At 39.9% G+C, this 13,730-nt stretch overlaps 1 protein-coding gene across 3 annotated transcripts in view; it reads left to right on the forward strand.

Annotated features, from left to right (window-relative positions):
* The window catches only part of tub (TUB bipartite transcription factor), a 49,743-nt gene that overhangs the window by 12,057 nt on the left and 23,956 nt on the right, over window positions 1–13,730 (forward strand). For 2 of the 3 annotated variants that reach the window (XM_086107671.1, XM_086107670.1), the window contains exon 1: window positions 11,682–12,031. The exons of the other annotated variant lie outside the window; for it this stretch is intronic. Coding sequence is in view for 1 of the 2 variants with exons in the window: in XM_086107670.1 (XP_085963796.1) it covers window positions 11,994–12,031 (38 nt within the window). In the remaining variant the exon portion in view is untranslated. Of the gene's footprint in view, window positions 1–11,681; window positions 12,032–13,730 lie in introns of those variants that run through there. 3 annotated transcript variants of the gene reach the window in all.

Consider the following 13,730-nt stretch of genomic DNA (forward strand, 5'->3'; position numbering starts at 1 on the left):
TAATTTGACAGAAAGTAAGGTAAGTAAAATAGTAAAAAGAAAAAACACAGTTATTATGTTCAAGGGAGTAGGAAGAAGTAAAGAACTTATCTAGTCCTACCCCGTGTTATGTGTTTATATCTAATAAATCATTTTTATATCAATCAGAAAGGAAAGAAAGTAAGAAGAAAGAAGTCTCCATTAAGGCTCATGCTTTACCCTTAACCGTGATATTTTTACAACTTTTGGTTTGTATCAGGATTTTATACATACACACCCTGGCACTAGGTGTGTTCCTCGAGGGAGGATTTTGTCCGATTTCACAGATTCTTTCTTTCCTGGATTTGTACGTCAAATGCTACTCTTTGCTCTGACTATTCTTTTATTCAGCTCTCCACGAGAGCTCTGCACCGGTGCTGAATGCGAGATATGCCTCTGGAGCTGTGGTTGCTATGGTGAAGGATCGTGGCATAAATCTGGGAGGTGGCACTACATGTTTTTGAGAAATCAGATGAGTCTGTGCAATTATTATGAGCGCCCTGTTAAATGTAGGGACCTTCCGCAATCCACCTTGCTTTTAAAATACAAGCAGTCATAATAGTGTGCTGCGTGTTGAAGGTTTCAACATGTCGTTCATTCACTCACTGGCCATAATATTAGGTACATCACCAATACAATATTTCAGTTAGCAATTCTGCCTTTATACAGATGATCATATTTTCATTGTTGGAGCGGTACAGTTTTAATAAAACTGTGTTTATTATCCATGTAAATCCATATTTCTGTATTATACTGTCCCAAGGTGGCCAGAGCAAACAATGTCCAATGATTTTTTTTGATGAACAAAAAATGTAGCCAAATCATCATTTTTGAATAACGCCTTAGAAACTCTAATACTGCCACACATGGTTGCACAATCCTTGATAGATGGCGGTCTCCTAGTTTCCACTCCACAGTGGCTAACTCTACATCATCCGCAAGTGCAGATCTTCAGGTTCTTTGAAGTGCACGACACGCCACTCTGCTGTATCTACATTGCATGTAGACAGCAGGCCACAACGCTGAATGTAAAGGAAACACGGGGAGCCACTTTCATTGAAAGGCAAACAAGTTGGCTGCTTTCCTCCTCACAAGGGCGCAAACATCCCGCTTCTACCTGGGCCTGTTTAGGAAAATAGAAAGTTCACATATTTATCTTGAGCTAAGCTATGTTATGTGGTTGTTTGTAATAGAAATGTTTGTTTTATGTTGAGTTTGACAGCATGTTCCAACTGGCAGTGCCAATAAACAGTTGGAAGCTTCTTTGTTTTTGAAGAATAAAATTCACTGTCTGTCAAACTACTGTTTCATATGAAGTCAGTTGAGACTGCCACCATACAGAGCTCATCTTAAATTTGTGCTTGTAAGTCAGAGCAAAAATGCAGAAATGCAACTCGTATCTCAGGGCACCACTGTATGTGAAAACATACCATGTTGAGTTAGCATATGACCGAAAGTGCAGACAGATTTAGTTTTCAAGTCTGGCATGAGAACCATAGTTGTATATTGGCTCCCTCTGGTGGTATGCTAATGAATAAGCGCCTATACGGTTCAGTTATATTTATTCATATTCATTTCATCATTTAGAATTGTTTGTTTTCAAATTTTAATTTTGATACAGTTGCAACTTTTGTGTACATTACATTTTATTTGAAGCACTAAAAAAAAGTTAGAGACCCACTAACTGACAGGATGTATGTTATGTAAATAGATACAAAGTATCAACCTGAGTAACTACCTCTATAATATGGTAATATAGTATGATAGCGATACTGTATAGTATGTACACTGTGCTATCCAGTGTATTGTACAAACCACAGTTACTGAAGGAGAAAAAAAATATGAATAATACAATAGGCTACATATGTACTATGGTGTCATGGGATGATTTACGGTATCCAGAATGTTAATATGAATGAATAGTACTGTTAATGTATAGATGAAAATATACATGCAACACACTTATGTGGGGGCGTCAACGTTTCTTTCCATAAAATGCTGTGGTTGTGTTTGGAGTGAGGGATATAAACTGTTAAACAGCGCCGCCGTGTGTGCACCCACCACCACGACATATTTTTAAACCAGTCGAGGACTTTCCTTGTTTCTCACCGCAATGGTTACCTGACTGCATGTAGCTGTGCGCTACTGAATTTAATTAAACGTTTTAATCCCACAGATTGCCTCTGTGTTTTTTTGACACACGGTCAAGCATAGAAGCCTTCCTCTGAGCTTATTTTTTCCCATATAATTCTGACTCTCAGCTGTTGCCATGGTTACGAGTGCCAGTGTGTTTGTCAGAGGATGCTTCTGGTGAAGGAGCTGAGATGGGATTCGAACGATGCACTCATTGGTGGCTCCATATCTCCGCACGTGTGCTTGTGATGAGATTTGAGATGATTTTTTTTTTCAGGGAGGGGAACATTTCAGCAATTTGACAGCAAACTGCGGATTTATTGCAGATGTGCTATATAGGGGAAATAAAAAACAGACCATTCATGAGGGTCCATTGAAAGATACAGACTTTTTAGTGTCATTATTTATTGAAAAAGTGAAATAATGTAAAATAGAGCTAATAAACCGAGTGGAAAGCAGCATTGGCAGTGTGAGTCACATTGCAGGTTACACACCCTCCAGTATGTACAATATATGTGTACTTTTTGAAAAGCAATCATGGAGCCTGCTCGTCCGCTAATACCTCAACACATCAAGATGTGTTGTGTAAGAAGTGTTGTTTGTACATTTCACAGTACGACCACTCATGATGATGTGGAGGATTCTGTAAATGTGACTCATCCGCTGACTCACCTGATATTATACTTGAAACAAAATGTCTATTGCCCCTGGATACAAGTACTGTAATGTCAAAATGGAAAAAAACCTTTATTTGTTTCCACCTTTTTGTCACAAATTGAAACCCATACAATTACATTTTTTATTATTTATTTCTCGATTTCCTGAGGTGAATCATACAATTTGCATAAAATGGGTATACCGTATTGCATCATTTGTCAATTTTTGGACGATATTCTTGTTTACAGAAATAGGCATTTAATGGCTTACTGCACTCCAATTTAGCAAATGAATAACGCACATTTGATTATATTTTTAAATTGAAGTATACAACCAAAGTGAACAAACGAGTCGATATCAAAGACACAAAGAGATGCTTGCAGCAGATTTAGCAGAAAGCTAATTTTGTAGTCTACAACATAAAATAATTTCCATCTGTCGTTTACAACATAAAATAAGCAAACATATAAAAACCTCGATTGGGGTACAAAATATAAAAAATAAGTATACTGAAATGAATACACAAATACCTACATGAAGTGCCGATAATCCAAATAAAAATATCAAGTGCCAATAAAATGACCAAAACCGACAGTATTTGCCAAATGACATTTTGAGAAGAGGGGACACCCTCTGCTGAGAATGGAGAAGAATTACATTTTCATTTGTGAAGCGGAAGATCGAAATGCACATTTCATTTTTGAGGTTGTTTTAAAACTTGTGCAATGTGCAATCAAACTGGAATTTTAAAAGAATTCAAATGAAGGTCTATTTTGCACCATTGGCAAGAACTGATGTTAGTTGATAACTTTAAGAAGCGATGGAAAGATTGCAGCGTACGCTTCTAAGTGCTTCAGTGTAGTCACAAGGCCTGAAGGTTCATGAATATGTTTCTCTCTCTCTCTCTCTCTCTCTCTCTCTCTCTGTCACCCTCTTTTGGCACTTCTTGTCACATTCAGCACACATCTTGTCACTGATTAAATCAAACCAAGTTCCACAATGCATCTACAATCCCACTGCCTGTTGTGTCGGCATTTGCATGGCTATCAATAGACGGATATGCAGCGCTACCTCCGTTTCATCATCTAATTTCAGAGCAGCTAACCTCACCCAGGAATGAAATCATTACCAATTCAAAGCATTTTGATTAAATAATTAAACCTGCTACTTGCACTGGCCAATTTTCAATGAGCACATGAATCTGCATAGTGAAAAGAGATTCAATACAACAGCTGTATCTAAAATTACACTATGTGCTATATTATTGTGATTGTAGTTACCATAGCATACTGAGAGAGCTAACATGTTGGTTTCATTTAATGCAAGGTAAAACTAATCAGAAACAACTCACAAAGGTTAAACAAATACAGTACCTCCATTATGGTATCAATCAAACATTTTTGAAAGAGCTTTTATATCATTAGATAGTGCTGGAAGACCTCTCTGACTGTGGCCAGAAGGTGCACGCAGTATAAATCACATGCAGACGAGGTCTTTCCTAATCTGAATGGGATTACTGCGGTGCCTTGAATTCCAAGTGGCCCGGTTTATGAGTTTACGAGACGTGAAACATCGTTCTGCTATTTTTTTTTCTATGTGCTTTGGCTAGTGAACTCACTTTGGAAATGAACTCAATTTAACTTAATTCACAACAAGCAACAATTTGGCAGAGAAAAATTCAATTAAAAAAAGGCTTCGGGCTGAATATTGCCATTCCAACTTGTTTTTAAATGTCATCATAAACATAAAACAATCACAACTACACGTTGCCTTCGAAGTTTTTTTTTTAGCTCAGTGCTAATAATCCGTTCAAAACGCTTTCGATGGTCTCATGAATAGCATCAATGTAGAGGTGTTATAACACTTTGAGCAACAGATAATTGCATGCATAAATCCTCAAGTTTAAGATGCTTGCTGATTGTTCAAAGTGACAAGACTGCATTCTGATAAGAGGGACACAGCAGCACTCGGCTGTATTGAGGGAGTCAATCAGCATGCTTCAGTGGGACACTGGGACATTGGAACAATGTTTCATCCAGTATGACATTTACTAATCCAAATCATGTTTTATGGATGGCCTCGATTGTCCTACACTGGGAGTTAGGTTCAACCAAGGCATACAGAGTGTGCGGGTGTGGGTGTGTGCATGTGTGTGTGTGTAGTTCCAGTGTCTCAAATATATGTGATCTTTCGCCAATGCTCGGTGTAATGCTGTTCCAAAACAAGTCCTTTAAAAAAACATCTTTCCACAATGTGTTTGCAGCAGCAAAGTGTATTTCCCATATGAGCAGGAATCAATACACGTGGGCAGATTTGATTCGATCGATGCGGGACAAACACCTAACGCTCAGACACTTTTCATTCATATCATGCATAAAGTCACTCATGCTGAGTCTCAGTCTGAAGCTTTTATTCAGAGCGGAACTAAAAAGTCTACACCCCCCTGTTCTTGTGATCTAAAAAGAAGAGATGTGAAACTCTTTCCACTGTTAATGGAACCTAGAACCTGTCAAACTTCATTGGCATTTTAAAAAATTGTTTACAGAGAGGAAATAGAAATAAACAATGGCAAAAAGTAAGCACAGTATTTTATAATTGGGTGTGTGGCTCTTTTCAGAATGAACCAATCACATTCATGTTAAAAGGAAGTCAGCACACACCTGCCACCATGTCAAGTGCCTTTGATGAACCCCAAATGAAGTTGAGCTCTTCTAACAGGATTTTCCTGACATGTCTGAAGCTTTCTAGCAGAAGCCTGAAGGTTTTGTGCTAAGACTAACTGCTGTTTGCAAGTGTTCATAATTCCCTCCACTTCGACCCATTTCCGGTTGAAACATAAAACAACCCCAATGCATGATGCTGTCGTCTTTTCAACAATTTGGGAGGGACAGCCAGCTCTTGGTAATGCCACTGTTTTACGTTGGTCATCATGCTCCTAAATGTAACAAACGACAGGGGCGGGGCGGGGTGGGGTGTCATACCGCGGACGTCACACAAGTTCATTGCCGACGGCGGGGTGGGGACGGCTGTCACGCTGTTCGACCGGCCGTTCTGGAAATCAACACATTTTTCCAAAATTCACAATGGCCAGCACGCCCTTGGTTATAGGTTACAAATTGTACCATTTGTTGTATGTTTTGGCTCCTCTAGATGGTACACTGACTTGCCATTTCTTTTAAACCGCTTTCTTTAAACCAAGGAGTCAAAAAAATACAACTAGTTCATGAAGTAACTTGAAGCTTTATTTTCCAATCACTAGTTCAATGGTGAAAAAAAAAGAAATTATTTTCTTGGTGTCATTTTTGAGACCACAAAACAGCATTTGAACAGGGTGTGTTGACTTTTTTATGCTCACTGTTCACATAACTGCCTGTTTGTGTTTCACATATTACAGCTCTCCTTTAAATAAAAATGCCAGTGTTTCTGCTTAATGCCCCAGGGTGGCCTTGAGATTTATCCTACCAGCAATTGTATGAATATGCCTTTGTTAAGATTCCCTTTTATGAATGAAGTTATCATGAATTAAATTGGAGCTGGCAAATCAGTGCTGCAAAGGTACAGTGGCAGATCTTTATCCGTCACTTCATATTTGTTGCCTTGGTTTTACTTGTTTCTCTCAGTGTACTTGTACTTTTGTATTTGTATTTATGCAGTTTGGGTATTGGCCTGAAGGTTCATTTTGGGACTCCTGTTCATTAAACACGTCAGAGGTGGTCTACCTTTTGCATAATCTGATGTCATCTAAGGCTTAGATGGATAACCAACCACTTCGATTCTAAGCCCTGTGACTGGCTGACAGCCAGTTCAAGGCGTACCCTGCCTCTGACCCAAGGTCAGCCGGGATAGGCTGCAGCTCAACTTGCTGTTGCAAACTTAAATGAGAGTGCAACAGAAAATGAATGGATGGAATAATATACTATGCAATAGCACCGAAATGTGTATACATTTCATTTTTGTTACATGATTATTTATGCAGCTTTTAAATTCAAGTTCTTCTCGCCCACCTCCAGTCTCCTGTGTAAGATGTGACATCATTTTGATCTGTGCGGTAAACCATAACACCCTTTGAGAAATACTGTACACTTCCAACTGCCTATTTTTGACAGTGGGACTGGAAGAATACATTTCCTCTCTTGCTGTAGTGCAGCTTTTATGCGATACTATAAGTAACTAGCAGGTATGTTAAAAAATCTTTGATATTACTTTAACTATCCCCGCTGTCAATCATAACTGTTTTGCTGTTAAAGCGTTTGTATGAGATTTCATTAGATGAGGCCTTGGCATGAAATGGTTTGTCTTTAGGAACTTCGGTTTTCTTGAATTTATCGCTGGACATTCTTACCAGGGTCGGATTGCTTATTAATTCATCACACAATGTTTTATTTAAACATTATAAGACCACCACAATGTTCAAGTTTATGATTATACTCTATTCAAAACATGAATGAAGTAATTTAAAACGAAACATGTATGTTCCAAAGTCTCAGAGATCCACAACAGATGGATGAAAGCTCCCCTTCACCCAGCAGGAGAAGAGTGGAGGAGGAGAAAGGAGAAGCAGCAATAAAACAGGCCAAAATCCAGAGGCAGGGCAAAAGAATGGTTGTACAATATTTGTGGTTTAACCAAATACAAAAGTATAGAGATAAACCTTAATGTCGAGATTTGAACATTTCTGCACTGGTGGCCGCTCTAATTTCTGCAGGTAAGGAATTCCAGAGTAGTGGAGCCTGAATAGAAAATGTTCCAGAACCCTCAGACTTCTTTTTAGCGCCCAAAAAAGAGAATAATTACACTCTGGAAGGAAATAATCACTGGGTAATGTCCTGCTGATCTCTGACCAAGCTTGTGTTCTCTGCAGCTCAATTTCAGCCTGATTGAGACAGGCGGACAAAAGTCAGAGACCCATTTTCACATTGCTTGTACATTCAGTAAATAGACCATAATCGCCGCTACTGTTGGTCTGTTGTTACTAACAATACAGCGCCTGCGGGGCACTAAATGTAAGAATGGACTGGATAACTATAATTGATCATAAGAGACCTTATCACGGTATGTGTGGTGCTGCACTTACGGCAAGGCCAGTGGGACAAGCGCTGTACTTTGAAAATGGAGTCGAGTAGGAAGAAAGCAGGAAGAAGATATTCTAATCTTCACCCAAGTCCCTAATGACCAAATGCAGCCTTCAAAGTCACACTTCAAAGTCTGCTCTCCAGCATCAAATATTCAGCAGGGTGCTTTTGCTCAGGAGCATTCCTGAGCTGAGTGGCTTGTTTCATTTAGTTGCACTTTCATCCCAGCAGCTCATATTCTGGATGCAAAATCGTCTGTCTTGGATGTGGTCATTTGAGGACACTTGTAGATCAGATAGGCTATCCGTCTTCAAAGATTCTGTTCAGGATATAGAAGCTGTTTTTGTTTATCGAGGTCTGGACAAGTGTCTTCCGATTTGAAATGAGTGTTTGACAGAAATCTTTTTTTTCCCTTCTATTTGCAAGCACGGAGCTGCGTAGGATGAATATCCAACTGTGCTACCCACAATCTATAGAAGTACAGCGCATACTGTAGACTCATGACTTTTGGCACAAACAAATGTTTGAAAGTGCAGTTTACAACCATGTGTATGCTCACCTCCAATGATCTCAGAAGTAAAGGGTTCTCTATCATGTTGCAGTTCAATGCATAACATTTGGTTCATCCATCAGACTAAAACAAAAGAGCAAATCTGACATTTCTATAACAATAATTTATGACAACATTCAAAAAGTCTATGCCTATGATGAGCAATAAAATACCACCCATACATTTCTGAGACCCTTGTAGGATCCTAAATTTGGGAACGGCTGCAAACAAATAAGCAATAAAGATCTATTCATCCATTTTCTACTGCTATTCGGGGGTCACAAGAAAGGTCGCCTGTGGGCAAAAAGACAGATTACACCCTGTCGTCAGTCAATCACAGGGCACACGAAGCAAGGCAACCGTTCACACTCCACATTCCACGAGAATGTCTGTGCAGTTTCTCCGTCATTCAATGTAAATGTCGATTCAAGGCAAACTCTTGTTTGGTGGAGCCTTTTAATTAAATACAGTGTGTCTCCTTTGATGGGAAGACCCTCTATTGAATAGCTTAATGTGGCAGTGTTATAATGCCAATGGATATTTGGACACAAATAGTGCATCACCACCTGTAGACAGACAATAGCAAAATGCTCACAGGCATATACTGTATTCTGTATCCGCTGCGAAAACAACTCATACTGCTGCAGTTTACTCTTCTTTGTTTGGGTCTGCATAATTGTATTATATATAGGGAATATTGTATATATTTGGGAATGCTCAAATGAATTAATGTGATTTCAATTCTTTTCACTGCGGGCAGATGATTTGAAATATTCGTGTTTTGAATTCCAAACGTGTTCACTGCATGAAGTAAACTCGTACATAATGGCACCACTGCATTGTGACATTAATTCCTCTTTGATGGTGGCAGCATTACTATTAGCCCTACTTCTCTTACTCATACGAATAAGCAGGATTATTTCTCTACCTTTTATTGGGTGTTATTTTCTTGTGCTGATGTGCCTAATAAAATGACCAGTGGGAGCATGACAGAGAGCGACTTAGAGTATGGCCAGACTGCAGCACTCGAGAATGTCACGATCAAGTTTATCCTAAAATCCTTGTGGCCATTTGTGCCAAATCTGCTCAAATTCTTCATTCACCTCTTTGACCTTGTGCTTAAAAACACCAAATTCCAATCTGCTCATCCTCAAATCCAAGAGAATTCTGTGTGCCAAGCCTAAAAATAATGAATAAAATAAATCCGGAGAATTTGTATTTTGACAATAGAATAGGTAGTCATAAATGATATTTTTATATCACTAGTTGATTCTGTAAACTAAAGGACTATTTGACAGCTGTGTATTTTTAAGACACCATAACTTCCCTTTGAAGTTGTGTGACTTGACATTTTTGAAGACGGTTGTGTATATATGTTTCATTGTCATTTCAACCTCATAAATGGCTGTCATAACACGCTGGAATAGACAGTTTACCTTTGGTATTTGAGCCAGTTATGATTCCCGGAACCTGCAAATCTATGCCAGTACTCTACGCGACTATTTTTTGGTCATTTTCTGTTAAATGTGTGTGAGAAATATTTTATTCTCACTTATTTGATATGCTTTCCAGAGGTGTGTGTGTATGCATGCGTGTGTGTGTGTTGTTTTATTTTGACTTTTTCCTTTATTTGGCTGTGAGATGGCTTGTGTGACGCCAGTGTGTGACGTGGAAATTACTTGGTACGTTCTCAACGACGATTGGCTGTCGCCGACGTGGGGCGAACTGGGCCGATGTGAGTCGGCCTGAAATACTGACGGACCTTTCGTCAGTCTGACGGAGTGCCCACCTCTGTGCTTCTCCTTCCACATTTCTCGACTGATTCTTACCATTTCAAATTCAACACATTGCAAACGGTCAGGCCATGCAGGCTGTTGTTTTTCCCCATTCCAACAATTCAATTTTTGCAATTCACATTTTTCCCACAATTACAAAACATTTCCCCCAAACCATTTATTTGCAAAATCACATTCAACATCACATTCTCAGCTCATTTAACAATTTTCAACATTCCCACAACTCCCACATACCAACAAGTACCCATTTTCCATAAGAATATTGCACTTTTTCCACCGATATAATTCCACATCATTCCATATCTTTCAGTAGCATTCCATATTATTCTGTTTCATTTGCCTATTGCAAATTTTCCCCAGTATCATTCCACATCATTCCAGTAGCATTCAATACCAGTCAATATCGTTTTACATTTTTCACCCTAATATTGAGCATTTTTCACCAAAATCAATCCACCACATTCAGTATCATTCCTCATCATTCCATATCTTTCAATATCATTCCACATCATTCAATATCGTGCCACATTTTTCTTCATCATATTGCACATTTTTCACTAGTCTCACTCCACGATTCAACTTCAATATAATTCCACTCATTCTACATGATTCCATCACAATCACACAGAATTTCTCCAGAAATAGCCTTTTCTAGTTAAAGAGTGAACTTCAAGATGTTGTCCGGTCGTTTGCATTCAAAAGACATCGTTACTCTGGCTTCAAAGGTGTTTTGTTTCCTGGAGGAATACACCAACATTTTCTGTGGCAGTCTCATGGGCAGGTCTTCGTGATCCACCAAGCATACTTAAAAAAAAAAAAAATAATAATATTACATCTGAATTAATTTAAATGATTGCGTGTCATTTCACCTGCGAGCTGAGCTCACACGTCCACGTGAGATATGTGCTTGTTGATGAGGCCGCCTTGAATCGACTCCTTGTGGAGCGGTCGCGCTCCCAAGGAAGCCGCCTGCGTTAACTGTCTATAGATGGACTCGGCAGTTGGCCGGGGAACACAGTGAGTGATGTGTGACAGTGAGGGGCGTCCGACGGTGGGCGGAAGCAGATGTGCGTGAGTTGCAGCCACTATCACTGGGTGCCTTTGTCCCGTTGTGGAGAGTGTTGAATTAAAGCCTGCTAACACTAATCATTGCAGTCATATGCTAATGCCTCACACTCTGGGGGGACAATTAAATGATTCCAGAAAACACAACTGATTCCCCTGATTTGCTGCCCGAGTACATTTGAATGAAAAAGAAATTGAAGGATGCTGGAAAAGAGGGGGTTCTCCATATCTTTTTTTCCCCACTGAAAGCAAGAGACTTGGATGCTGCTGTTGGTGATGCTGCACAAGAGAGATGGATTGGGGAGAGAGGGAGGAAGAAGGGAGGGGGGATTTAAAGGGCAAGAAACGGAGGGAGATTTAGATCCAGTCAAGAGCAGAGGCGGTGAGCAGAGAAGAGGCATTGACTGCAAGCGCATATACACACGCACACACTCACACACATACACAGGAAGACAAGAAAACGGCTAATTTCATGTGCACGGTGCACAACACCTGACGAGAGCGGCTGCCTGCCTGGATTGGTAGTCATCCGACGTCCCGCAGCTAAAAGACGCACAAGCGAAGACTTGGGGGATACGAGGAGCAGGGATGATCGGGCTATGTGGGCTCTCGCCGTTTGAATCCGGTCCTCAGACCACTTAGCCACTTTGCTGTGGTGCTGTTGCAGGCCGCCAGCCTTGCAGTCAGGGTGATTGAGACAGAATGAGCTCCAAGCACACCTCCGACTGGATTCCCTACAGGTACTGTAACAAAAGTGGGCTCAAGCTGCATCTTTTGGCTGGTGTGCAGTTGTGTGTGTGTGTGTGTGTGTGTGTGTGTGTGTGTATGTGTGTGCGTGTGTGAGGTAAGGCGGACAAGTGTAGTCATGATTTTACAAATGAGTGGAATTATCCCTTTTACATCACTGGACTCTTGTTGGGTAGAAAGATTGAACCCATTCACCGCCACAACATTAGGTACACCTGCACAATCTTGTGAGTGAGGCCACACACACACACAAAAAAAAAAAAGCTGGGTTGTTTTCTTAACCCACTCGCTGGGTAGCTGTCGTTTTTTTTTTGAGCAGATTACCGGTAGGTTACTTTTATTCAAGGCTGGGCTGATTATATTTTGACCCAGCAGACTGGGTTGAGGATTTGGTTTAGGTGGACTGCAGAGCTGAAGCTGGTTACTAGAAGGTCAACGATGAATCGACAACGAATCAATAATGAAATGAGTCAATAAATACTTTTTGCTCACCGATTTCCATCATTGATCAGAGACCTGGTTCAACTTAAAATTGTCCAAATCTTTGGAATGTCAGACTCTTGAAATATTCTCCGATTTCTCTAGTCCTCCATTAAAGCCGACTAATTATGTTCGGGTTTTTTTTCCAACCATTAAAAAAAAAAGAAAAAAAACATCAGCTTTTACTTTGGAAAACAAGAATCAACATGTTTGCTGATTTTCTGATGGTTGTTACAGACCAAACCTGTAACTGAATCATAAAACTGCTTTGTAAGGCGCTTTGTTACAGCTGCAGCTGTTGTGAAAAAAAAAAATGGAATGATTAATTCATTAAAATAATTGTTAGCTCTATTGTCACCATTTTGGACATTGTGTACTGGAGTCGTAACATTGATAATGTAACGTCTTTTGAAACTGTTGGTGGTGGCTGAATGGCTCAGTGGGTAACATGACTTTGGACACAGGGATCAGGGTTCAAATCCCACTCCCTTGGCCTTTTCCCAACCGCTGCTGCTCCCAAGAACTGAGTCAAGAAAAAAAACTGTGCCAAACATACCATGCGAGTGATGGTCCTCCATGCATTTATAAAGTGGAATTTCCAGATTAATAGAAGTAAGCATGACCTTAATGGACAAAGACATTCTGAACCGTACAAGCCAAATCAATCAAATGCACATGCCGAACCCTAAAAATCCAATTTGATTCACCATCTCTGTCGACCGATATAGATGTTGGGTCATAATTAGGAGAGTATTAGTATTTCATGGCATAAAGTCATCTGAAAGTTGTCTTTAGAAAATATTTACATTGTTTCTTTAAAGGACGTGACATCCTTGAAATTATGATCCTTCCTGATTAACTGTAAAAAATGGCCAGAAAGGAAAAGGACAGTCAATCGGTAATGGTGAATGTTAAAGAAATTTGGCATTTCCTTTGTCGAAAATTAAACGAGGCAAACTGAGAAAGCGGGGGGCAGAGAGGTCGTCGGTTTCACAATAAACAGTTTGTCTCATCTTGTGTGGCTTTCATTAAAAATCCATGCGCTGCTCTGAGTGCTCCATCCCTCATCTCATTAGAAACACACAATGCAGTGTGCGTATTTTGTGGAAATGCAAGCAACGTCTCACCCAACCGCATACAATACTCGCACACCTCACTGGTGACTGTTAGAATCTATGGACCCCCCCGCTCTCTTCCGTGGGAACCTAACAT

This window comes from Hippocampus guttulatus, chromosome 3 (genome assembly GCF_054856545.1).
Source record: "Hippocampus guttulatus isolate MCC_2025c chromosome 3, RoL_Hgut_1.0, whole genome shotgun sequence".
Taxonomy (NCBI): Eukaryota; Metazoa; Chordata; class Actinopteri; order Syngnathiformes; family Syngnathidae; genus Hippocampus; species Hippocampus guttulatus.